Here is a 27,725-nt window from a genome sequence, read left to right as displayed (position 1 = left end):
GTTTCAAATCTCAGGGCTCTAAGACAATGTCCATTTCCAGACAAGGCTTCTATGAGCAACAGCTACACAAAAAAGGGTAGAGACATATCTTATATGCAGATTACCGTTAAAGCCAAGGATGGGAGATGGCAAATTATTAGGGAAGGAATAAAAAAGAAAAGAATGCATTTAGTTGGATTTTTGAAAACACACAAAGCTTAGTCACAAAGTATCTTAACTTCAAGTGGGATCAAAATGACAGAATTTCAAACTCCAGAGACATAGTTGGCGGGTGGACAATGTTTCTGAAATCTCTGGTGAGATAACAGGTAACCTTCATGAATCTGCTTAAGGACAGAACTGGGAAGAGAATCTAGAACTTTCTAGCATGTTTCTCTCTCACCTCCAATGAAAATGCTGAGTTACCAATTTCACACATATGTAATTTCACACACATGCCACATATACCCAAGAGGTTTGTTCCCATCACTTTCCTACTCCATTCTTTGATGCTGTGGAACTTAAGCTCCAGACCCTTCAAGTGAGGGGCCACGGGTGACACTTACCTGGGCCCGAGTGTGTCCGAGTGATGGACAGGACTGTGGAGAGGCCCTGAGCTCCCGGACGCAGGACTCAATGAGGGCCGTGTCCACTGTCCTGGAGGGGAGGAGAAAAGAAAAAAAAAATCTTTCAGTTAAAGGGCTATGAGCTTAGTGGGCCCAAGAAATCAGAACCTGAGGTTGGAAGGGAACCTTGAGTTGAATTCAGTAGAAAGAGCCCTCACAAGAAAGTAAATAAAATAATATTTTCATAAAACAGGGAGAAATCTCAAGAACAAATGTGAGAAGAAACCCAGAGACACATGTATCCAAGGAAGAGGTTTAATAGGTAAGCAGAAATAAATACAACCACCCTCATTCCCCCTTGAGAGGGGTAGCAAACAAGAAAAAGATGGTGGCTATATTCCCACATTCCCAGATTTACTGCAGGAAGAACATGTGTAAGAAAAAGAAGTTTGAACTTGCAATAGCGGGCCCAATGTCACACAGGTACGTATGCTAGTTGCTAGTGCAACACTGTGAAATTCCTACTGAACACGCACCTCAACTGAAGCTGATGGTTCCAACACTCATGATTCACTGACCTTAAAACCTGGTAAGGGCCCCACCCAATAAGGTGGGTGCTGATCCCTACCATTATAAGGACTGCTGCCTTGCTCCCTGCCTGCTTTTCTGCACAATACAGCCAAGAAGATACCACTGAACACAATCTCCAGGGCCCAAACCCAGTAAGGGCCCCACCCAATAAGCTGGAGTTTTGCGGCCATGAGCAACTTCTAACCCAGCACAGCACATAGTAAAAACCTCTATGTAATGGGGAAACAATGCATGACAACACCACGCATAGAGTATGAAGAACTGAAAAGTCTCTCAGATAAGGAGTTTAGAGCATTAATGTGGAGGATGCTCAACGATCTCAAAGCAAGCATAGATCGAGCTGAACAGAACACAATGACAGAACTCAGAAAACTCCAAACTCAAATAACAGATCTGAAAAACTCAGCAGATGAAATGAAAACCTCAATGAAAAGCCTTTCCAAGGGAGTAACAGCAGCTGACAATGGGGTCAGTGAGCCAAAGGATGAGATGCAGAACAACTCCATATAGCAGAAGAGATTAGAAAAGAACCTTAAAGCAAATGATTAGACAATGAATAAACTACTCAAAAAATGTGAACAGATGAAAACAGAAGTCTTTAATATACTCAACAGAAACAACAGGAATCATTGGAGTTCCAGAGACCCAGGAAGAGAATAGTAAGAAGAGTTGGAGAAAGTGTGAGAAGAAGAAGAGGAGTAAGAAGAAGAGGAAGAAGGGGAAGAATAAAGAGGGGCTGGAGAGATAGCATGGAGGTAGGGTGTTTGCCTTGCATGCAGAAGGACGGTGGTTCAAATCCGGGCATCCCATATGGTCCCTGAGTCTGTCAGGAGCAATTTCTGAGTGAAGAGCCAGGAATTTTCTTTGAGTGCAGCCGGTATGACCCCCCCCCCAAAAAAAAAAGAATAAAAAAAAAAAAAAAGAAGAAGAGAAAGAAGAAAAAGAAAAGAGGAGGAGGAAGAAGAGGAAAAAGGAATAAGTAAAAGAAGAGGAAGTAGAAAGGGGAAGAAGAAAAAAAGAAAAAGACAAGAGGAAGGAGAAGAAAATGAAGAGGAGGAGAAAGAAAAAGAGGAAGAAGTAGAAGAGGAGGAAGAAGAGGTGGAGAAAAAGAAGAGAAAGAAGAGAAAAGAAGAAAAAGAAGAAAAAAAGAAAATGGACTGAAGATTTATTTTTAATTTTTCTTTTTTTTTTTTTTTTTTTGGTTTTTGGGCCACACCTGGTAACGCTCAGGGGTTACTCCTGGCTATGTGCTAAGAAGTTGCTCCTGGCTTGGGGGACCATATGGGACACCGGGGGATCGAACCGTGGTCCGTCCAAGGCTAGCGCAGGCAAGGCAGGCACCTTACCTTTAGCGCCACCGCCCGGCCCTTAATTTTTTCTTATAATAGTGTCTGTTTAAGCACCATGGTTATAAACATGTTTGTAGTTGGATTTTAGTTAAAAGATTAATTTAAGGAGCTGGAGAGATAGCATAGCGGCGTTTGCTTTGCAAGCAGCCAACCCAGGACCTAAGGTGGTTGGTTCGAATCCTGGTGTCCCATATGGTACCCTGTGCCTGCCAGGAGCTATTTCTGAGCAGATAACTAGGAATAACCCCTGAGTGCCACCTGGTGAGGCCCCAAAACAAAAACAAACAAAAAATTTAAAAAAAAGTCACTGGCCTTATAAATCCTAAATTTCAGGGAACCAAGCAGAATGACTCACTCACTCTTGGACACCTCCCCCTACCCCCTTGCCTGACTCCAATAGCAGTACATGGTCAAGGAAACAATCTGGATAATCAGTCACAACTGAGCCAATCAGGTCTTAAGTTACTGGGAATATAAACCTTCACCATAAACCCACACACAAAAATCAAAGAACAACAGGGAAACTGAGGAACTCAACTGCTCTGTCAGAGGCAGAAATTTCCAAAAACTGCAGCAACATTGAACAATTAAACTATCATCCACTCTTTGAGTCAGACTAAGTTCAGTACCCAGAGGCCGTGCACCATCCTACACAGCCCTGAGGGAAAAGACAGGAAGTTTTGGGTGAGGTATGTAGTATTAGATAGGAGAAACAAAACATGAATTCCTGACATGTTTTTGTCTGTTTGTTTGGTTTTGGGGCCACACCCAGAAGTGCTCTGGGATTACTCTTGGCTCTGCACTCAGAAATTAATCCTGGAAGATTCAAGGGACCCTAGATGATGCAGGGATCAGACCCAGGTCGACCACATGCAAAGGAAAAACACCCTCCCTGCTGTATTATCACTCCAGCCCCAAGAATTCCTGATATCTTATCAAATATTTTCAACCAACAACTAGTCTTTGGTCACTTAAGCAGAGATGAATGTTCACGATAGTTTGCAAAGCATTGGTCTGACTACTGGGGAATTGAAACCCCACATTTCTACCATTCCATCTAGTGTAACCAAGGGGGCTAGAGTGCTTGGGTGTGGCAGAGGACATATGCAATTAGAATCATCTTAAAACAAAAACTGGAGTGTAAGCACTTGATGATCAATGACTCGGACCAGCAGTCTCTGTGGTTTAGTGGGTCTCCAGCACAAGGCAACTGAGACAGGAGCATAACCCCAAGACAGGGTGGAGCTGCAACCCCAGGTTTCTCACTGCTCTCCCGACCTTGGGCTGTGTCTCTCTTACCCACACAGCAGCTCCAGCAGGCGGGCCTGTCGTAATGCATCCACGGTGTCTCTCGGGGACACGGCCATGAGGCTATGCAGGAGGCTGCACACAGCTGACAGCAGCGGCGGAGTCACGAGTACCCGGGGTCTGGGCTGTGGTGCGGAGAGCAAGGAATCATGGGGCAGCCAGGGAGACGTCCCGTCAAGCTGACCTAGAATGGGAGAGAGACAGTGCAGGCACTCGGACTGTCAGCCTCCCCTACCAGGATGAGGCGACAGTGACAGACTGTTTGTCGAGTTCCTCAGAGTAGACAAGAGGGCCTGGTCACCCCTACATGAATGTGTCTGTGTGTGCACATGTGGGAACAGCCATGAACATGGGCCATGGGATGCATGCCTCTGCCTTCAGTGGAAGTCCATGGGTCAAGCATGATAGAGCACAGTTTGTGCTCCATGCAGTCATACATAAAGACAAACTGAGTGCCACTGGCTTCCAGCCAAGACCCCAGGGCCAGAGGATGACATGACTTCAAATACGAGGAAAAGTAATGGGGTACAGGAGTTTGCATGGACTGATAGGCCCATGGGAGCTGGGGTAATGCCCTACAATAGATTTCGTGGTTTTCCAGCATCCGAAGCCTCCCGCCCCACCCCTTAGCCCCACCAACAATACTCATAAACATGTCAACAAGGGGCCTGCAGAGAGCCTCAATTTAGAACCTGCAGCCTCGTTGTTTCCACGGGATGGCTAAGGGAAACTTCGGTTTCTAGAGATTAGGGATTTTTCAAACTGAAGATATGGAACTGCACACCTTTTAGAAAAGACCATTAAAAAGCAAGTTCATGGAAACTCACTCTTTAGTTGTTGTTATTTAAAGAAATACTATGTGTTGAATAAATACAGAATTAAAGTATAAGAATACAAAGATTAGAGTTGCAGTGACAGCACAGTATGGAGGGTGTCTGCCTTGCATGCTGTACCCGGATTCAATCCCCAGTATCACACATGGTCCACCAGGAGTGACTGCTAAGTGCAGAGCCCAAGAGTAATGCCTGATAGTCTTCAGGGTGTTGCTAAGTGCAAAGCCCAGGAGTAACACCTAATAATCTTCAGGATATGACCCAAAAAAACAACAACCAACAAATCGACAAAAAAGAATATATTTCTCCTGTGGCAGGAGAAACAACACAACAGGCAAACATCTGCCTGGCATGTTGCTGACCTGAGTTTGATCCCCAGTACCTCAGATGGTTCCCCTCAAACCACCAGGAGTGAGCCCTAAGCACAGCCAGGAGAGAGCAGCAAGAGTGTGACCAAAAAACCTAACCAAAACAAACAAAAATTCTCCTCAAGACTTCCCTAAACCTCCTAAATACTGAGATTTTACTTTATTTTACCTCTCTTCTTAGGAACTATATGCTGCAGGTAGAAATCTCAATCTTGATTTAAATAGAATTTGCCTAAAAGGGGGATTTGGCCTGTTAGAATCAACAGCTCAATACTCAGATGAGCCTGATGCTAAGATCTTCTATCCTCTAGGAGCCTTTTCTAGACTTTACACCTTGCTCATATGCAAACACACACACACACACACACACACACACACACACACACACACACACACACGCACACTTTAAGGTATAATAACCATCAATTCCTACTTTTTTCTCAAGATTTTTTTTTAATTTTTGAGTGATCTTACTCTTCAATTCCATTCCAATCTCCTTGCCAGTATCTTCTATATGTGAAATAGAAGGTTCAAGCTTGTCCTAGTCTGTGGAACAATTTTTCATTACTTTAAATGTCTTTTATTCTCTTCCTCCACAATACCACCAACCTTTCTAAATTGCCAAGGTCAAATTCTAATCATTTCATGACCTTGAATTTCTTCTCCTTTGTAAGAAAAGGAAAAGCAAATGAACAGAGTGGGTGGAAATTAAAAAGATAATGAAAGGGCAGACAGAGACAGTATGTCTATCCAGTATATACTACCTTAAAAACCTCTTAATTTTCTTGTGGACATAACAGGAAGAAAACTTTTTACAAAATTTGAAAATAAAATCTCTAAGCAATAGCTTTTCTAGAACATAGCCACAGTTGAGAAATATTAAACAATTAAACCAATTAAAATGAAAAAAATTTATTCACAAAATCAATATTAAACATCTTAGCACTTTTAAGCCAAGCTTATAAAATAAAAGAGCTCCGTATTTAAATTTAAAAATAATTCAGATAATTAATAAATGCTTTATTTTGTAGTACTGGGGATTCAGTCCTGGACCTCAATTATGTAAGTTTAGGACTCTACCACTAAGGTACTAAGGTACATTCCTGGTCTAACACAATTACCCTATCTTAACTAGAATTAACCCCACTACTTTTATGAAATGTCTTTTTTTATTAATATATTTATTTAAGCACCATGATTACAAACTTATTTGTAGTTTGTAGTTAGATTTCAGTCATAAAAAGAATATCCCTTTTACCAGTGCAACATTCCCACTACCAATGCACCATTCTCTCCCTTTTCTTACTGAGAGGCATTCTATCTCTCACTCACTACCATTGTCATGATGGTTGTTGGTGTGGTTATTTCTCTAACTGCACTCACCAATCTTGGTGTTAAGTTTCATATAATGGAGACCCCCACTACTTTTTTGGTATTTTGGTTTTGGGACCACATGTTGTTAGGACAGGCTCCTGGCTCTGTACTCAGGGATCGCTCCTGGTAATGCTCAGGAAACTATATGTGGTGTTGGGGATCAAACCAAGGCTGGATGTGTACAAGGCAAGTACCTTAACCCTTAAATTATCTCTCCAGTCCTATCCCACTTCTCAGCACTCAAACCTTAAGGTCCACTTGCAATATATATTTAATTCTCTGCAGCATTCATTGTTCAAGGACATTTGTGGCAGGTTCAACAATAATAAGGAGTTAAAAATTGTGGGTTTTTTTTTTTTTTTTTTGTAAAAGGAGACACACTGAGATCAAGAAAGTCATGACCTTACAGCAAATTTGATAAATAAAAATTTCAAATTCTCTTTGTAATGATGCTATCAGAGACACTTCAATAATTGAGAATTATTTTAGTTAGGTATCAGAAATAGCTGTTAGTAATTAACAATCATTGGGAGGGAAAGTAAAAAACAACAACAAGGGCTAGCTTATCACTTTCATAGTAAGAAGGACCAAAAGCATAGTAATGGGGTATGGTGCTTTCCTTGCACATGGCCTTCAGTATACCATCCAACCAGAGTTCAAGCACCACATATGACCATACTCCAAACCCTGCTAGAAGCAGTAGCTAAGATCAGAGTCAGGCATTATCCTTGTGCACTCTCACTTCTCCCCACCAAAAAATAAAGTACAAAAATAGTAAGAAAAGATATATTTTAAACAACGTTGAAGCAAGGTATGTATGAGACTAGTATTTTGTGTTTTGCGGTATTAGTAGAAAAGTTTAAAGAATTACTCATGTTATCTACTGTAACCCTTTCCCCCAACTTCCTCCTATCTCCCCTGGAGAGGGAGACTCTTCCATAGCTGGGAGGGGTCTGGCTGGTAATTTAAGGGGTTGCCTCAGGGGTGAGAGAGAGATTCAGCAGGAGAAGGAGGCAGGATAGAGAGATGATAGAGATAGGATAGACACAGTGCAGCTGAAGGAAGCTACTTAAAGGTTAGCTTTGAAGCCACACATGGTGACTAGGGCCTATTAATAATAAAGCTTTATGTCTCCTGACTTCTACTGACTGGCTGTGAGTCTTTTCCTCACCGTTATCCTGATCCCTCAGACCCACCAGGCCAAACAAGCTGTAGGCACCAGGCAGGCCGAGAAAGGCCTCATCATCCACCACCATCAAGGACTCTTACTAAGTTAGTTAATACTTCAATCTACAACTAGAGATTGACAGAAAAGAGAAGAAATATGTTAACTTAAAGTTCATGTTGCTTGGTTTTTATTACTATTTTAAAACATGTAATATTTTATAAGATGTAATTTTAAAATGTAAATGTTTTCAAATCTTGATATAAAATAATTTTAAATAGGAATGTCCTAACAATTGTCTCTGAGAAATTTACTGGTTTTTAATACTAGACTTGATTTTATTATCCAATATAACATTCACTATACTGAGACTTTGAAGATATATTCCTATTAAGTATAGTGCCGCAAGTATTTCTTAGGCCAAAGGAATTTCCTTTCTAATTTTCCCAATGTTTACTGAGCCTATGCAAAAACAAACAAACAAAAACCAATGAACACAACAACTTACCACATCTGCCCCCCTCCCCTTTTTCTTCTTTTAATTTTATCGTATTTGCTGGAGTATAAGATGACCCTTCAACCCATGAAAAACTTCCTAAAAGTCTTAAAAGTAAGTTACTTCTTAAAAGTAAGAGGGGTGCCCAGAGAGATAGCACAGCGGTGTCTGCCTTGCAAGCAGCCGATCCAGGACCAAAGGTGGTTGGTTCGAATCCTGGTGTCCCATATGGTCCCCCGTGCCTTTCAGGAGCTATTTCTGAGCAGACAGCCAGGAGTAACCCCTGAGCAACACTGGGTGTGGCCCAAAAACCAAAAAAAAAGAAAAAGAAAAAGTAAGAGGGGTGCGGATCACTCGTCCCTGAAGCTGGAACAAGTTTCAGCATGCCGTATAGCAGCATATAATATGACTCCCGACTTTTAGGAAGTTTTTCATGGGTTGAAGGGTCGTCTTATATGCCGGCAAATACGGTATTTATAGCTTCTAGATTGGGGCTCCCACCTTTTTTACAGAACCACAGAACATAAATCATCTTGTTCTGCTTCATAGTTCTAAGTCTTGCTACATATTGAGAAAAGGAAAAACAAACAAACAAACAAAAAATAGTAAATGGGACCCAGTAAGCAAGTGGTCTCAGGAGCACTGAGTGGAAATAAAAACGGACAGACCTAAATACCCAAGCCAAAGTCAATGACAATAGAATCAAGAGACCCAAACTATAACAAGCTCAACACAAAATGGACCTGTTACACTGGTAGACCAGGGGACTAAGGATGAAGGTTTGGGATGTATGATGGGGAACTATGGAGGAGGAAGGTCAACACTGGTGGTGAAAATGGCCTTAATTGACTGTCACTATGTGCCTTAAATACAATTGTGAAAGATCTGCAATTCACATTGGTCTCAATAAAAAAATAAAAAAAATGTATAGTGCCATAAAATATCTTTATTTCTTAAAAAACAAGAAAATTCAAAATAAAATATTAAGCAAATATTCCTTTTTTTTTTATCCCTTTGCTATCTCTCTAACCCATCACTTTTGATGGGTACATTCAAACTACCTAAATAAGCAAATATTCCTAAAAATTTTATAAGGCATTTCTGCTGCTAATACTTCTGTATTTAAAAGGAATTTAGTTTTCCTTGCAGATTAAGAACATGAAGTTCCTGAAAACAGATTTACATATTTGAAGCTAAGTCTATCTTCTTCATAATAAAGTCTATAGCATAACAGAGCTGGAAACAATCCCTAACACGACAAGCCAAGTTATCATCGATGCATTAAAATCCCAGCATTCATAACTGAACAAGACTTGAGCCATTCTGTGGGCTTTGAAATCAAAGCATCTCCTCTGAAAAAAAAATACCAACGGCCAGATTCTCTGGATGGCTGTAACCAATCTGCTCTCCCAGAAGGAGAAAATAAATAAACTGAACTAAGTCATCAGTTCTGCAGTTCAGAGAAAAAAAAAAAAAGAATTCTGCCCAGGCACAAAGAACACCCTCTGGCCATCAGACCATTGCTTTGACAGCCAAGTTCCCAGTTCTTAGCCCAAGTAATGTGCTTGGTGAGTTTCTGGTTTCTTTGCTCTGAGCTACCATGGGACACAATGTCTCATCCAGTCTGTATCGAGAGACACATAGCTGCATCTATCTGATCTGAGCAGGTTCTTTGACTTTCTCAAAGCAGCAAAGCCCTCCAGAGAGATTACCTGGAGCCACAAACTGGAGAGGGGAGTCGTCAGGCAGAAGCATCGCTGCGGGGACGAGCGACGGGAACTCAGCAGCCCCTGATGAAGGGCTCACCTAGGGGTGAGCAAAGAGAGTCATTTATTTCCTTCCTCATGGTGAGGGCAGGCAAGGAAAGAGGAGGGGTTCCCAACAAAATACCTTCAAACTGGATGCCTTAGCAGAACTAGAAACCTTAGGAGTGAGCAAGCTTTCTTCAATGACAATCTCTACTTAGAATTACAATTTTCTACCTATTTTGTATTGTTACTTTATATTATTCACTAAATATTTTTGTATTGTTATAACTTGTAAATTGTAACTTATAGTTAGCATTCTCTGCTTGTAATCCCAATTTTCTATGTAGTTATGATTTATGTTATAGTTTTATAATACTAATATAAGTATAATGTTATATTATACTTATAGTTACTTATAATTCTCTACTTCTTCTGTGGCACTGTTACTTCTGCAAAGAAACCAGGTTTTGACAGAAAGCCTAGTAGAACTTTGTAGAAGTTTAGAAAGATCTTTCTTTCCCTTTTACCCACAACACAAAAGAACTGCTTTGGAAATGCTCAGCAGAATGCAAGCATGCAAATATTAACCATAACAGATTCCGTAACGGCAAACACAATTTCACCTCCTGCCGGATGACAAGCGAGTGAGCAGACCGCGTGGACTCCTGAGCTATTGAAAAATGAGCAGGCTTATGTGTTGGGGAGATTGCTCTGGGAAAAAAACAACAACAACAAAAAAAAACAACAAAAAAACACAATGCCTTTTCTGGCAAAGTCAGCTCAATCTCAGTGTGAAGTTACTTTTTTTCTGAGACAGCAAAAACTTCCATCTCTAGGTTGGGCTCCGTGCTGGTTCATGAAGACAACACATACATGTCTGGAAAGCACACTCAACTCAAACTCAGGTTCTCCGTAGCTCTTACCCTAAGCCTGAAAAAGGTGGGTTCTCTAGAGCTCCTATGACTAACTGAATGAAATCATGACCCAAGGTGATTTTAACTTACAGTTTCAGGGAAAAGAAAAAACTTGGAGCAAACTGGAGAAAGGAGTCTAGTGACCCACCATTCAGCTTAAACTGCCAACCCCTTTTGCAACACTTCTGGCCTCACTTGCCTAAAGAATGGCAAGATTTAAGTGACTGGAAGCTGGAGCTCCAAGACCTAACCTGAACTAAAGGCAAAAGCACAACTAGGTATGCTCCGAGCAACCCAAACCTACTTTAAGTGAGCAGCTATTAAATGCCTTCCTCGATACGAGAACAGATCCTGAGAACATCCCATGGACGGAGAGCTCTGGACTGAATCTTCAGATCAGACCGTGGAATCCTTTCACTTTTCTCTCCATTGCCTTCTAGCTGCCTCCAGCAGCCCCTGACATCTGACAGACAGACCAGGGATGATTCTCAGGACAAGGAAGGACATTTCCTAGGGTCCTCTCCCTGGCATGTAATTCGTGATGAAATACCAATCACAGCCGCGGTTTCTTCAGTGCAATTCAAGGAAGCGACAAACATGTTTAGAATGTGTGGTTATAGAGGTTGGAGGAGTAGGCCAGGAGAGACGGGGCTAGTAGACAAACCCCTAGTTTGAATCCTGGCATCCCACCTGGTCCCTGAAGTAAGCAGAGCCAGAACTGACCCCCCCAGAGCATTGCTCAGTCTCACCCCAAAACAAAACCAAATGGAATTTATGGTTCTAGAAAGTATCTACCTAACAGTGTGACTGATGGCACATGACTGAGAAATTTTAAGTTCTTTATATATAATTTTTATATAGTAACATATTATATTTCACAAATTGATGAGGACAACTTATTCCTACTAACCTAGCTATACTTACAACGTTTGCTTTATTAACTTGTTCTAGGGGCTGAAAAGATAGTGCTCAGAGCAGGCCACTCCCCTTGCATATGGCTGGCATGTGCTGGGGTTTAATCCCAGGTACACGTGGTTCCCCCAAATCTCACCAAAAGTGGTTCTGAGCATAGAGCCAAGAATAAATAATGAACAAGCCATAATACTGCCAGGGGTCACAAAAGCATATATAAAAATTTTATTGTCCTCCACAAAACCTTATAATATATTTTTAACAAGACAGAAACATCTGAATGCTTCTGTGCTGGCTGCTCACTTGATGATAACTGCTAATGGACACCTGATTCCCATTACTAATGTACATAGGTCTGAGATATCACTCCCGAAAAAGGGGTCTATCCTTCTAAGAGCAAAGAAACCACTCATTAAGAGATTCCGGTATCTATGTGAGAAGGGGTGTGGGGAGTACGAACCCAACCTTGGTGGGCTGGTTGGTTAGATGTGTTTGTTGTTGGTTGGTTGAAAGCTGCTGGATTTTGGCTTCCTGACTTTTTTTCTCCCCTTCCTATTATAAACCCATTCTGAGAAAAACCGCTGTTTGGCCAGAGTCATTCCTACACTGGAGCCGAATTCTTTACTCAGAGGTATGTCCATATCCTTCTTATCTGAATCTCTGACACTTAAAACAACCTCAGAATCCTGTCGGCCTGAGAGGCCCTCCTGGAGGGTCCTAGCCAAGCAGGTCAATGGGTCCAACCTAGGGATGAGGATGAGGGAGCATAGCTGCTAGGGGTTCCCCAGACCACCCAAGAGGTTCTAGAGGCCTCAGGACTACACCAGAACTGTGTGCGAGGCCAGTAGGCCCTGGAATCTTTCCCCTTTTTCACCCCTGTACTGTACTTGGAGAATAAAACATAAATATCCTGATAGGATTCTTCTTAACATGGGGAAAAAGACCTAGCATAGTCCATAATGGAGATGTACAAAAGCGACAGAATAAGGGGCCTCCAAAATGCCCAGCTCCACCGCAGGGGACCAGGTCTCTGAGCTGGACAAAAGCCACTGGACTGGGGAAATGACTTATGGTGACAAGGCCCGTCCATCTTGATCCCAGCCTCTGCCAAGCAGCTAGGCTCGTCTTCCTCAGACAATCCCAGGCAGTTCCTAGCAAGCACTAAAGGCACAAAACAGACAACAGAGGCCATGGGGCCAGGCAACAGCACAGCAGGGAGGGCATTTATTTGCCTTGCATGTGGCTGACTGGGTTCAATCCCCGGCATCTTACAGGGTCCCTCAAGCCTACCAGGAGTAAATTCTGAGTCCAGAGCCAGGCGTGAGCCCTGAGCACTGATAGGTGTGGCCCTAAAACAAAAAACAAAACAAAAAAGAAAAAGAAGGCCAGTAGGCTCAATGTCAGTCAAAACCGTGGGCGAAAGGTAGTGTCCTCCGGAGAAAAGCAATATGGGGAGAGAGACATACAAACAAGCTGCCTTCTCTTCTTTAGCCTGAGAGATGCAGTCACCATGCCCAAATTCCTCCTGGCAAACCACCCCCTGAGCTCAGAGAAATAATGTCAGCTTATAAGAAGCTGCAAGAAGCCCAGCTGATAGAACTGTAGGTAAGAATTTATTTTTATAAATGACATTATTGGCTTATGTTGCTAAAAGTCTATGTGCCACCAGATATTGAGCTGTCATTAGAAAATGAGTTTTAATAACAAGCATAAATATTTCTAAAGCTTTTCATGGCAAAGCTCATATCTTGACCTCTAAAATATATATGCTACTATAAAATAAATACAAAAATGTTGATTTCCTTGTTGTTCCTACCTATCTTTATATGTAAAATAACAGCAACTTACTGTTAAGAGTAATTAGAGTCATTTGTTAAACAGAGCCAAATACCTATTAAGTACTTGCTAGTACCAAAGAACTGAGGAGTGCACTGATTTCAAGGTTAGAATAAAGACCTTCTGACAAGCAGAATCACTGTCATGCCCTTCTGTGGGATAAACATGCAGTTAATAAGACCCTCTTGTATTGACCAAAATCATCATTTCTCTTCTGGAAACAAAGATACATACCATCTGAGCTTGAAAAGGAAAGCATGACATCTAGTGGAACCATCTACTTTTCTGGACAAACAATTCCAATCTAGCAATCAACAGAAACTCTTCCAAAACCAGAAAGATCTCTTACAATGACAGCAATATGTACCCATCACTTGAAAAACTGCAGGAGGTGAATCTTATTCATTCTTGTATCATTATTTAATCTCCTATTTTATTTTCTCCTGAAAACAGGATACCCTCTGAAAAGGTCCTAAAATATAGTAACTGCTTCCAAGAACATTTTAAAATTTAAAATGGAAAGTTATATGTTCCAGTTGAGATTAAGTTACTTCATCTATCTGGGAAATAAAAATAAAGCCTAATATCTGTCATTATTTTGAACAACTTGCATGTGCTAAAACATCTGAATAAGTAAAACGAAGAAAACAGGTAGGCAGGCATATAAAAATTTAGACATTTCAGATCCTCAAGAAAGTTTCTGATACAAGTATTTAGAAATATGTTTGAAAATCTCAGTGCCACACTGGAATCTTTTGACTGGGTTATCATTCTCTAAACCGTCTTGTCCTGATGCTGCAGAGATGGTCCAGCAGATAAGGCACTTGCTTTTCAAGGGGCCAACATCCCTCATGTTAGGAGTGGTGTGTGAACACCGGCAAATGTGCCAACAAACAAAACAATATATACAATAATTATAAAATAACAAGTAAATTGGCTTGCCCTTATGCCCAATTTCATAGTAAAAAATCATAATTAATTATGTGAGATCTGATTCCTTACACTACTAAGCTCTACTTCTATTCCAAACAGCAATGGCCATTTCCTCTGATAGAATGTTCAGTATAGCTCTATGGACAACGCAGTGATTTCAATCCAGGCCAACTTTTGTCCTCATGATCTTCCAATTCCAGGCCCACTTTGATCTTGCCACTCTGTCAACTCAGATATGGGTTTTTTTGACATTCAAAATGAAGCACACAAAGTGGACATTCTTTAGAGATACCATTGTTTCTGAGGTGGAGAGAGAACTGGGGTCTTGGTCATGCATGGACATCCGGGACGGGGTACCCCAAAACTTGAACGAGTCGTCTAAACCTGGAACAAGAGAAACAATGACAAGAATCAGGCTCTGGGTGCTGAAATTAATTCTGGACAGAGGATTCCGCTCATGAAACCATTCAAGGACTAAGGAGTGAGAGAGACCGGCTAGTTCTTAATATTCTTAATTATATATATATTTATACACAAGCCTTACAAAGAATTTCATAACTGTTGACTTGTTTAGCTTAATCTAACACCAGCTTTCAATTTGAACAGGCATAAAAATCATTGAAAACCTCACCAAACAGTTATCAAACTAGTTATTAAAGTAGATTCCAGAGTCCCAATCCAAGTTATCAACTGCCCAAATCAGGGTTAGAAGAAGGTTCCAATAAGCTCACAGAAGATGGTGAGAGAACTGAGTTCAAGGCTGAGCAACACAAATATAGAAGAACTCCTAAAAGGGGCATTTGTTTTAAGTGGCTAAAACACACACAAAAATAAATTCATCAAATGTCTATTTCCTATGAATTCCTAAAACAAGTAAGCAAGAAAACGAGTGAAAATTTCACATATAAGTTATCAGAGGCAAGTTAAACATCACATTGAACGTGAACTTCACTCAAGTCAGCAATTACTTGTATTGAAATAGCTTAAAAATATCTATATGGGGTTGGAGAGGTCGTACTGCAGGTAGGGTGCTTGCCTTGCACATGACCGGTCTGGGTTCAATCCCCAACATCCCATCATGTGAAAGGCATGATCCCTGAACACAGTCAGGAGTAATGACTGAGAACTGGCCAGCCTCTGTCCCCCCTGAAAACACACATATCTATAATCAAGTATATAGATTTTTTTCCTTCACACATATGTACAGACATGGCAGGAGAGGGCAAATATAATAAATTGCTATTAATATAAGAGAACCTTTTCCACAATTTTGCACCTTCCCCGAATATATGAAAATGCCAAAGATTTTTAAAAACTACTTCAAAATTAATTTAAAATATTAGTTCTGTCATTAAAGTACTTAGTAAAAGCATGATCATCATTTAAATACTCTACGCTGACATACTTGGGAAATCCAAGTGACTATCAACAGAGAGAAACAAAAAGGCTTCAGCAAGATATTCAGATCAGTGCAGCAACACAGCTAACACACATCACTTGGCACATTCTGGCAAAACCAAGTAGCCAATGCAGAAACAGGCCACATTTTTGGCATCCTAGAAAATACCTCCCCTAAAGTATCAGTATAATAGAAGGAAATAGATAAAATAAAATAAAGAAAAATACGTAAATTTTCTGAAGGGCATGCCCAAAGAAACTCATGAAACATTAATACGCCGTTAAAAATGGTTTCCATAAAGAATTCATAACATTCCAAAAAGCTTCTGCAATGTTTAGTGCAAGTGGAGAACAACGACGTACATAATCAATGAAGACAATCGGGTAAAACAAACAAAATCTCTGCAGAGAGAGAAGACTTGGGGGTGCGGGTTTGAAGGGGGAGTGGGGTGGAGTGGCCAGTTTCCCATGTGTACCAGAGGAGGATGGACTGACCGTCAGGGTCACGGCCTGTCGAGGTGCTGTCCACAGCGGGCCTCGGCGGTGGCAGCGTGGACAAACCCAGGAAGCGATGTTGCAGCATGTGGGCCAGGTGCTCATAGAAGCGGCAGTGGCGCAGCAGCACCTGCAGGGCCGGCAACCCCACCAGCGCCAGGCCCGAGTCCTCATCGTGCACACAGGGGCCCTGTGAGAAAGGTGGAGAGAGGAAGACGATGAGAACACCCACTCAGCGCTGCCCGGGCACACCCGGGCAGTGCCCTGTCGCTGCACCAAGCCCCCAGCTGCATTCTGCTTTTCCCAGGGTCACAGTGGAAAGATCCTGGGCAGCCAATGCCCCTGGCCCTCTCAGTCCCCGTGTGGTGCTGATGCTGAGATCTCGAGAGCTGGAGGAGCCAGTTAGCTTTCTGAGTTTCTAGGAGCTGGGAAGGCATCGCCACCAGTATGGAAGCACAGAGACTGCACAAAGAGTCGTTTTCAGCCTGGACTATCAAACCAAGACAATGTTTTTCAAACCTCGAACACTGTTAAGAGCATGGTCGCTGCTAATTCCACTTCTGCGGGTATAATCATTCAACCCTGACGGGGACACATGTGGGCGAAGGTGCTAACACACTTTCCCCCAAGGAAACCGAGGACAGCTCTGCCAAGGCAGTTTTCATCTCTCTCTTGGCATTTTTCCCCCCCTTTAAATAAGTTTATATAGGGCCAAAACACCAGCACAGCAGGTAGGGCATTTGCCTTACATACAGCCGACCTGGGTTAGATCCCCGGCATCCTATATGGTCCCCAAAGCCTGGAAGGAATGCAGAGCCAGAAGTAGTCTCTGAATGCCACCAGATGTGGCCCCCAAACCAAAAAGAAAATAAACTTTTCTATACTATCCTAACTTTTCATTACTTTCCCTGCAATATTGAATGGCTCAATCAATATTTCAATATTGACTGAAAATCAAGCAAGCAAGCAAATGGAAATTGGCTGAAGATTTCCAAATAACTCCCCCATTATATGTTCGTGTGTGAATATGTTATGTGTTCATGTGTGAATGGACATGTTTTATATTTATATGTTCATTTTTCATTTTGAAAAAACAGCAATAAAGATTTTGAAACTGGCAGAAAAACAGAAGAGAAAGAAAAGAGAAATCTAAGTGTCCACAGGAAACCTATTCAAAATATACTCAAAACCTTTGAATCACTATGATTCAAACTGTGTGTGATTATGCTTTTTCTCACCACTCTCTCTCCAGCAAAAGAGAGAGAGAGAAAGAGAGAGAGAGAGAGAGAGAGAGAGAGAGAGAGAGAGAGAGAGAGAGAGAGAGAGAGAGATATGCTGGATCATAGTAACCAGGAAGAAAAAGTGCCTCACTGCAAAGCAGAGTGAACCAAGGACACGTTATTCCACCAATATTCCTTTCTGGCAACATCCTTGCTTGTCATTTAACCTTGCTCCAATGCAGAAGCCTTTTACGATTACAATGTTTTGTTGTGTCTGGACAAACCTGCCCGACCCTGTGCACTTCCATTTCAGAAGAGACAAACCTGTACCCTTAATAAGAAACACAACTATCTAATGAAGCACCAGCATGTGCTGGCCACTGGGGTCACCTTAAATTCAGTGGCCTAGAAGAAACAGGGCAAGAATGAGCAGAGTGAGCACTCGGCACCACTTAGCAATCATGGTCTCTGCCACAAGAACAGGCCACTCACTTGATTATTTATCTTAGCAAGAAGCGATTTACCCCAAAGCACATCACAATTTAACATTCTACATCAAGTCGAGTACACGAGAATCACCATAGTTGTCTGACACACACACTCAAAGATACTTCAAAGGAAGGCACCAATGACCGATATTGAAAGAGAAATTGTTTTAGCTAAGTTTATGTAATAGCTATATTTAACTTCAAAAAAAAAAAAAGAAAAAGAAAAAGAAAAGGAAAATAACTAAGATAAAATTCTCAAGAAAGGGCCAGAGTGATATCACAGAGGGTAGGGCATTTGCCCACATTCGATCCCGGGCATCCCATATGGTTCCCAAACCTGCCAGAAGTGATTTCTGAGCACAAAGTCAGGAGTAATCCCTGATCGCCACTAGGTATGGCCCCCAAACGAATAAATAGATAAATAAATAAACAAAATAAAATGCCAAGTAATACAGAATTATTTTAAACTTCGTCATAACATGTCCAGAAACATACTGTAATATGTGATTACAAATTAAGTCAGATTATTTTGTTCATTGAACAGAATGGCAGAATTATGACTATACTGTTACTTGCTGAATTACAGCCATGGTCCAAAATTCACCAAGATTTACCAAAAGTAACGGAAGGAATAGAAACTGCAAGGATAGAGGAAACAGGTTCTGAAAATTCTTAAATCTGCTTGAGTCTTGATTCTGCAAAGGCCTGTAAGGGTCCAACCATCTGCTTGGAGAAGGTGCTGCCGAATGTTCAGAAGAAACCCACCTTTGGTTTGACACTGTTTTCCATATGAGGAATTCTACTTGTGAATACAAAGCAGAACTGAGGTAGAGCTTCACAGCCTGTTGCGTTAACATAACAGATCATCTCGTGAACATTAAGTATACTTACTCCTAAGTAATGTGTTCCTAGAAATCACGTTTTCTGTGTTGTTACTAAAGAAAAGACTCGGTCAGGAGAACACAAGGTAGTCAATAAGGCACATTATCTTATTGCTGTCAGTATCAGTTATGAAGGGACTGGAGCGATAGCACAGTGGTAAGGCATTTGCCTTGCACGCGACTAACACAGGGCAGACCCCAATTCGAATCCCAGCATCCCATAGGGTTCCCCGAGCCTTCCAGGAGTGACTTCTGAGTGTAGAGCCATATGATATATATTATTAAGAAGCAAAAATTTACAGTCTGGTAACAGAAAAATGGTCCTTGAGGGTGAAAAAAGTGACAAGAATATGTCTGAAGAAGAAGCTGGTGACCTCAGCCACAGACCAGCACAAACCGGGGGCTTACATTATTTCTGAAGTCCCGCATGTGTCTTCTTAACCTTGGGTCGGCCACATGGAAGGCAACTGCCCACCTTGCTGTGCTATGGCTCCAGCCCCTTTTTATTGATGAACACTGATTTATTGTTTGTTTACGATACCCCAGAAAGTCAGGCCACTCAGGAATTCTGCTTACGTGAGTCATAGGCTCACTGACCCAGCTCCAAAGCTCCAGGAAGAGGAGCCATGGAAGGGATCTCTCGGCCCTTTCTTCCTCCCCCACTCCTCGGAACCACGACTGTAATCAGGTCTCGAGATTCTTCTTGGGAAGAGACATAAATTTAAAGTTCAATCTACCAACTAGTTCTTTAGAGCCTGTTTTTCCCCCCCTCTGCCTATAAATCATGGTGCAAATTATCCAGTCTATTGAAGAAGTTAAACTAATTCTGATGTGACAAAGGAATTAATATCCCAGAAAATAAAGACTAAGAAATAGAAATGTTAAAGAAAATTCAATTCAAAGAGAGCTCGTATGATTTGTCAAAAGATCAAACAGAACCAACACAAAGAAAATGTCATTTTTAAGGCAAATAAATACTTAAAAAAATTGTCAAAAGCAACCAAACGATTAAAAAGAAAGCTCCTATTTAAAATTAAGGTTCTTACTGAATGTCACACAAAAGAAATGAAGAAAGGGCTCAATTATTATAATTCCAGAATATCAAAGATGAGATGTGGGGCTCGAGTGACAGTACAGCAGGGAAGACACCTGCCTTACATGGGACCAATCAGGGTTCGATCCCAGCCATTCCATATGGGTCCCTCAAACCCAGCAGGAGTAATTCCAGAGCACAAGGCCAGGAGTGCTCCCTGAGCATGGATGGCTGTGGTCCCTAAACAAACAATAAAACAACAACAAAAATCCCCAGATGCAGAGATGGTAAAAAAAAAAAAAAAAAAAAAAAAGATGGGCATGAAGAGATAGCAATAACTCTGCGAAACAAAAAGCATAGTTAAGAGTTTGACTTCTTTCCCAAACTGTACCCCCTTATGATCTCTTTCTTGTCTAATCCCTAAACAGGTAAAGAAGTCAGACTATGAATATTTGCAGGTGATACATATACTTAGAAAATTAGACTGCACAAGAACTCTTAGAAACATTAAACTTGTAGGGGCCAAAGTGATACTACAGGAATAGGGTGTTTGCCTTGCATGCAGCTGGCCCAGGACAGCCCTGTGTTCGATTCCTGGTATCCCATATGATCCCCCAAGCCAAGAGCGATTTCTGAGTGCATAGCCCCTGAGCGTCACTGGTGTGGCCCAAAAACCAAAAAAAAAAAAAAAAAAAGAAACACTAAACTGGTAAACTGGCAGGCTGTACAAATCAGGGAAATGTTAGTGGAGAGGGCACTTGCTTACACACAAATGGTCCAGTCCAGCTTTGATCCCTAGCATGACAGACAAACCCCCAAGCTCTGCCAGGCATGATCCCTGAGCACAGAGTTAGGAATAAGCCCTGTGCACAGCTGGGTGTGGCTTTTAACTGAGGCTGGAGAAGTCTGGGACATACTGCTATATCAGAGAGCAAAGAGGAGCTGAAGCAAATTGTTTTTGTGGAGAAGCGTGATGTTTGGGGGGGCCATCAGGACATGCTTTTGGCTCTGATCTCAGGAATCACTCCTGGCATGGGACCATATGGGATGCCAGGAATCGAACCCAGGTCTGTCACAAGGGAAGTGCCTTTCCCACTGTACTAACTCTGGCCCCCAGTTTCAAACCCTGATGCAGACTTGCAGACACACAATCTTCACAAAGGCACCTTCTAGGACACTGGCGCACCCCAACATCTGCATACACTATGATAGGAAGAGACCAAGGCCTGAAAGAAACAAGGAATCCACGGTTCACCGGGTGTAAACATACCCACAATAGATACTCGGGCAGAAAGGAATACAGAAAGAGTATGGGATGCTGGCCAGGCAGCAGGGGCTTCGAACTTGGTCACAACCCCAAGGCCCACCACGAGAGAAAGGCTGATGGGAAATGGGTATCAATCAGCAAAGTCCCTCAGCAGCCCTAGTTGAGAAAGAAAAACAACTCACAGTAAAGACAGGCCCCGCACCCAAAAACACCACATGCAGAGGAGCTAGGCACAGGAGTAAGGAGACAAAATATGTCCCTCATATCCCCTGAGGAAGAGGAGGAGGAAGAGGAAAAGGAGGAGGAAGAGGACACGTGCTCCAAAGTCTGAGCAGGACAGAGCACGCAAGTCAAGTTACAAAACTTATAGAGCGGGCCTCGGACAGATAGCACAGCGGCGTTGCCTTGCAAGCAGCCGATCCAGGACCAAAGGTGGTTGGTTCGAATCCCGGTGTCCCATATGGTCCCCCGTGCCTGCCAGGAGCAATTTCTGAGCAGACAGCCAGGAGTAACCCCTGAGCACCGCCGGGTGTGGCCCAAAAAACAAAAAAAACCAAACAAACAAAACTTATAAAGCACAGATGACTGACACATTGCAAAGCCCCAGAATCCAGGTGGACTTTAGTGATACCTTGACTTTAGCATCAGATAGGGAGGACCTGGAGAAAAGGCCTCTCTAAGAAGACCCCCAGTTCTGTTGTCAAGGGCCAAAGAGACTCTTGGGATGCAGTGGGCCAAGTAGTCCAGGACATAATGACACTTCCCAGCCCTACTAGGAGGGGCCACAAGTGCTCAGGGCAGTGCCCAAGCTAGAGCACTGCTGGGTTAGGTCCAAGCACACACACCCCCCACAAGAAGGGGGGGCACTAGTGGAACAACTGGGAACATCTGAATCATTTTCAACCTTGAAGAATTTTAATTGTGCTCAAGGAAAAGGCTTGTGTCTAAGACTTGCACACTTCAGTGGGTCGGGAAAAAGGAATATTATATCTGCCATGCTCAGAGCTCAGGGAAAAAATACTAGACAGTATTAATATTAATTTCATAAAATTAGAACATTAAGGGAATTGATGTATGAGGAAGGCATATAAAAAATATCCGTGCAGGTTGGAGAGATAACACAGAGGGGAAACACTTGTCTTGCACGCAGCCAACCCAGGCTCACTCCCATAGGAATGATCCCTGAGTGCAGAGCCAGGAGTAACTCCTGAGCTTTGCTGGATGTGGCCCCAAAACAAAACAAACCTAAAAATTCTCATACAACCCAGGCAACTTTTCTATGAAACCTATGTTTGTTGTTGTTGTTTTTTATTTGTTTTGTTTTTGGTCCACACTTAGGGGCACTCAGGGGTTACTTGTGGCTCTGCACTCAGAAGTCAACCATGGCAGGCTCGGGGACCATTTGGGATGCTGGAAATCAAACCCGGGTCTGTCCCAGGTCAGCTGCGTGCCAGGCAAAAGCCCTACCACTGTGCTATCGCTCCAGCCTCCCAAACTTATTTTTCTAATAAAATTAAAAAAAAATTTTTTTCTTAACACCATAAAAGTACTAATTTAATCATCCAATGGAAATGTGGAAAGGAAATAAAGCAGGAGTGAGAAGCACGTTCGCTAGCCAGAACACAGAGCATACAGCTCTCTATCAACAATGGGATTGGAGAGAGGCCAGATCAGAGGCCCCAAATACGAGTTTTGAGCCCTGGAAGCGGGCTCAGAGCCAGCAAAATCACAGCATGCTCCCCTAGCTTTGTGACTGTGGTTCTTGGAGCACAGGCCAGGCTGGATGAAGGCAAAGCTGAGGACCCATGGAAAAGGGCTCCCCTGCTCGGAGAGGGGCAGAGCCAACTTGTTCTCTGCCAGAGGCCCCCTAAACCCCGACAGTCCCAGGATATGGCCCAGCTAAGCGACTTTTCTCATGAGCACTACAAAAGAGCCTGCTGGCTGCAGTTTTTAGATGATCAAGTAGCAGATTATTAAAAAAAAAGTTAGGATGGGCAGGAGCGATAGCACAGTGGGGAGGGTGCATCCTTACACGCTGCTGACCCGGGTTTGATCCCCAGAATCCTACAGAGTTCCCCCAAGCACCACCAGGAATGACCCCTGAGTGCAGAGCCAGGAGTAACCCATGAGCACTGCTGGGTGTGGCCCAACCCCCCACCCCAAAATTAGGAATTAATCATCTAACATAAAAAAAAACAACTTTGTATTAAAAGAAAAACAAATTGATTCAAACCCTCCCTGCGTATTTATCCAGGAAAAGAAAAAAGCAGTGTCGACAACAGTATGCAATTGACTCTAATTCTACTTGCATTCACATTATAAAGTCTGAGTGGTCACAATGAGGGAAGGAAAATAATTTCTGGCCTCGAATTATGGTGCAAGGCTTAGGGTTAACTCAATACCCTCCAAGCTCAACTTTCTTGGTCGATGGAAAGAGGACAAACAGTTCTCAACTCAAGCCGTCACACAACTTTAACCATTGGTAAGCTCCCAGAAAGTTCCTAGTACACAGTGAAGGATCTTAGCTGCTGTTATTCCCACATAAAATGACTTTGAACATGACAGAGCTGGTCATTATTTTAAGTCACTCACCTGCCAAGTATAATCCTTTACGGTTTCTGAAGGCATTGGAAGCACAAGGAGATTCTGCAGAATAAATGCAGCCTGAGATTTAGAGAAAAAAAAGTAAAAAACATGTCAATACTGCCACCTTGTTGTCAGATCTGAAATAACCAATATATCATCGTTTAGTTTTTAAAGAAAGTAATTCCTGCCCAATGGATGGTACCTGCTGAACTGTCCTATGAAAACTAACCAACTGTACTTGTTTTTAGGAGGTGACTTAACAGAGCCTGACATTAGTTCAGGAATTAAAATTTTTCCTATTTTCAAAACTTTTTTTTCCTGGAGGGTCTATTTGTTGTATGGTTGGTTCGTGTTGGGTTTGGGGGCCACAGCTTGGGGGTGGTGCTCAGGGGACAGGCTGGGCTCTATGCTCAGGGCATGTGCAGTGACAGAGAGGGACCAGACCTTTCCCACTCGCTTGACCCGCTCAGTAGGTGGAGCTGGTGCTATAGCATTTATAGCCGTTTAAGAATGATGCTCACTGCTTTATAGATCATACACACACACACGCACACACAGACACAGACATACACACACCTCTCAAGTTGATCAAGAGAAAGTTACATGTTGAAACACAGCTGATGAAAAACATCAAAATAAGATGATAATCTCGCTGACTGGAGCAGATACTTGTGTTTGGGTTCATGTCCAAAATCTACATAGGAATCCTAGAACTTAACACTAAAAATATGGGCTAGTTAAACAAAATATCAAATTGAAAGATATCAGTAGAGGGTCTAAATAGATGCTTTTCCCTGGAAATCGCAGCAACTAAGTAAGAGGTTTATGAAGGGAGGTTAGTCCATTTGATCTGGGAGCACAAGGTTGCTCATGCTGGGCTTACTTATTTTTTGTCCTTGGTTTTTGAGTGACACATGGCAGTAATCAGGGGACCATATGGGGTGTCAGGAATAAAACCCTGGTCAGCTGCATGCAAGACAAATGACCTATCTGCTGTGCTGTCGCTTAGCCCCTGGGCTCAATTCTTGAAGTCTCTAAGCCCTGTTTTTTTTTTTTTCTTTTTTACTGCTTTGATCTTCACTTAGGTGAAAGCAGCCATGAAAGAAAACCCCCATTGATCAAAAAGAATTTAAAGAGGATTTAATTTCTAAGAGATTAATTTTTCTTAGTGTAATAGAAAGACCACAGCTATTCTAATTCAAGTTTTATAAACATCAGAGGCCCATAAATGTTAAGGTAATCTAAACTTGTTTTATTTTGGTTTTTGAGGGGCAGGGGCCATACTCAGCAGTGTTCCAGAACTCCTCCTGGCTCTGTGCTCAGGGATCAAACCCAGATCGGCCCTGAGGAAGGCAAGTGCCCTCCATACAAAACTATCCCTCTGATCCCTAAGTATTATTTTTCCTAGGAACTACTTTTTAAATGCATAGCAAGCTAAAAAGAGATCGTCTTCTGCTTTCCTTCCATCTCCTATGACCTAATCAGAAAAAAGGACTCTAAACATGACCAAGTACCTTTGTTTTCTGCTCTTTGGTTTTTTAGCAACAGGATAGAATGGCCAATGGTGAGTCCCTAGATCTTGGAGGGGAGTCAAGATTGGGTTAAGCAGGGTCCTACCAGCATGAATTTCTCTGACTAGAGAAAGCCCCAGGGTCCAGGGCCCAGGGAAAGACTCACCTCCCGGCGAACCAAGCTGCACTCAGACTGGTCCAGCAGGATGCTCAGCACCGTCCCCCAGAGCCCACCAGAGATGTTCTGGCAGCTGCTTGCCAAGGCCACACAGCCAGCTTCCAGGGTGGTCAGTGCAGCTCCCAGACCCAGAGAAGTGAAGCGGACCTGGGCAGAAGAGAGAAAGGAGAGGGTCATACGCAGAAGCCCTCCTCCTGGCATCAACATGAAATTTCTTTGCTGCAAAAAATGATCCCACGGGGTAGGAGAGATAGCGTGGAGGTAAGACATTTGTCTTGCATGCAGAAGGACGGAGGTTTGAATCTCGGCATCCCATATGGTCCTCCGAGTCTGCCAGGAGCGATTTCTGAACATAGAGCCAGGAGTAACCTCTGAGCACTGCTGGGTGACCCAATAAAAATAGAAAAAAAAAATCCCACTTAGTAGCACATGCCATGTCTTGAAAACCCTAAGTGATGAAAGACACTTTTTAGAAATAATATCCTAAATTTAGGAGTAAAGGTAGATTCTTCAAAAACTCAAGAGATGAGTAATGTGGAAAATAAAAGTTAAGTAAAAGCCAAGTGTTATGAAAGTCCAAACTAGGTTAAATATAAATAAGAAAGCCAGCTCAGGAGTCTTTTTTCCTAGGGAAGTAGAGATACCCTGTATATTTTGTGAGAACAAGAACTATCTGTCCACAGTGTCTGAAGATGGTGCCTATTATGTTCTACTTACTTTCATCTTTTAATATATCCTCTAAGTCAGCTCAAGCTCAACTTCTCTGAACTTTTTTCCAAAAAAAAAAAAAAAAAAAATCATTGAGAATTACCTTCTTATAAGGCACTTAGTATTATTCCAAAAAAGAATTATTTTTTAAAGAAAAATGTTTCAAATAAGATAGAAGCTGTATAACAAATCAGCTACAGTACAACAGACTCAAGTATGCATGTTATGTTGAGAACACCTGAATTCTGATTCCAGAAAAGTGCCGCTGAAAGTGCAAGTGCAAGGTAATGAAAATGAATGTGGTCATTCCCTAGTCAAACCAGACCAAGTTCAATGTGCTTAAAGAATAGAATCCAGGGGCTGGAGCAATAGCACAGTGGGGAGAGCACTTGCCTTGCAAGCATCCAACCTGAGTTTGATCCCCTACATCCCATACAGGTCTTCTAGAGGATTGCCAGGAGTGATCCCTGAGTACAGAGTCAGGAGTAACCCCTGAGCATCACCAAGTATAGTCAAAAAAAAGAGAAAAAAAAGAAAAGAAACCTCCAGGTTTAGATAAAAAAAAATAAATAAATAACTCTACAAGTAATGAGCTTAAGGACAGCAGACTCTAAAACCATGTCTTACTTGAAGCACCTGCCCTGCTGTATACAGCCCACTGGGATTCGACTTCCGACACCACATATGGTATTCCAAGCACCACCAGAAGTGATCCCTGAGCACCGCTGGGTGTAGCCCAAACACCAACAAGCAAATCAATAAAGTGTTGTAGAAAAGGACCTGTTCTACTAGCTGTCCAGGGGGCTAAGTGTGGGGGTATGGACGCACACTGGGAACAGTGGCAGAGGAAGGTCAACACTGGTGGTGGAAATGGCCCTACTTCACTGTCACTATGTACTTTAAATATAATTGTGAAAGACTTGTAATTCAAAAAAATAAATAAGTAAAGCAAATTTTAAAAATTAAAAAATAAATGTCTTGTGGAGCTCCCATCCTTAACAGCACCAGAGTCCACACAGAAACATCTGCCAGGAGGATGGGACCTTCGCCCAGTTGTCCTGACCTTGAAACCCACTGAGAGGGGCCAGAGCGATAGCACAGTGGTGGGGTATTTGCCTTGATTGTGGCCGACCTGGGACAAACCTGGGTTCAATTCCCAGCATCCCACATGGTCCCTGAGCGCCTTCGGGTATGGCCCCAAAATATAAATAAATAAATGTTTTTGTTTTTGTTTTTTAAAAAAAGAAAACCCACTGAGAAAAGGGATACATGGGAAGACAGGTACCAGCTGGGCATGCGGAGACGGTCTCCCTAGAGCCGCGATGGCGAACCTATGGCACATATGCCAGCAGTGGCACGCGAAGGCCTTGCAGCTGGCACGCAGGAAGGTCCACAATTAAGATATGCAGCATGTGCTGCATAGTTTTTAGATACTAAAATCTTGTTATTAAGGTTTAATTGACGTGCTGGCACTTTTGAGGAAATTCTTTGGTTTTGTGCGGCAGTTTGGGCACCTAGGGTCAAAAAGGTTAGCCATCACTGCCCTAGAGAGTGACAATGAAGGATACATCATGCTTCCTTCTGGGCT

At 42.3% G+C, this 27,725-nt stretch overlaps 1 protein-coding gene across 1 annotated transcript in view; it reads right to left on the bottom strand.

The window, feature by feature from the left end:
• Positions 1 to 27,725, bottom strand: part of RTTN (rotatin) — a 117,646-nt gene that overhangs the window by 24,953 nt on the left and 64,968 nt on the right. Inside the window, exons 30-36 of the mRNA XM_049781666.1 lie at positions 25,418 to 25,576; positions 23,747 to 23,818; positions 16,266 to 16,455; positions 14,665 to 14,756; positions 9,742 to 9,835; positions 3,785 to 3,977; positions 546 to 636 (exon numbers count right to left, since the gene is read on the bottom strand). Of these exons, the coding sequence (XP_049637623.1) occupies positions 546 to 636; positions 3,785 to 3,977; positions 9,742 to 9,835; positions 14,665 to 14,756; positions 16,266 to 16,455; positions 23,747 to 23,818; positions 25,418 to 25,576 (891 nt within the window). The remainder of the gene's footprint in view (positions 1 to 545; positions 637 to 3,784; positions 3,978 to 9,741; positions 9,836 to 14,664; positions 14,757 to 16,265; positions 16,456 to 23,746; positions 23,819 to 25,417; positions 25,577 to 27,725) is intronic.

Source organism: Suncus etruscus, chromosome 10, assembly GCF_024139225.1.
Source record: "Suncus etruscus isolate mSunEtr1 chromosome 10, mSunEtr1.pri.cur, whole genome shotgun sequence".
Classification (NCBI taxonomy): Eukaryota; Metazoa; Chordata; class Mammalia; order Eulipotyphla; family Soricidae; genus Suncus; species Suncus etruscus.
This window is presented reverse-complemented; position numbering and strand designations above follow the sequence as displayed.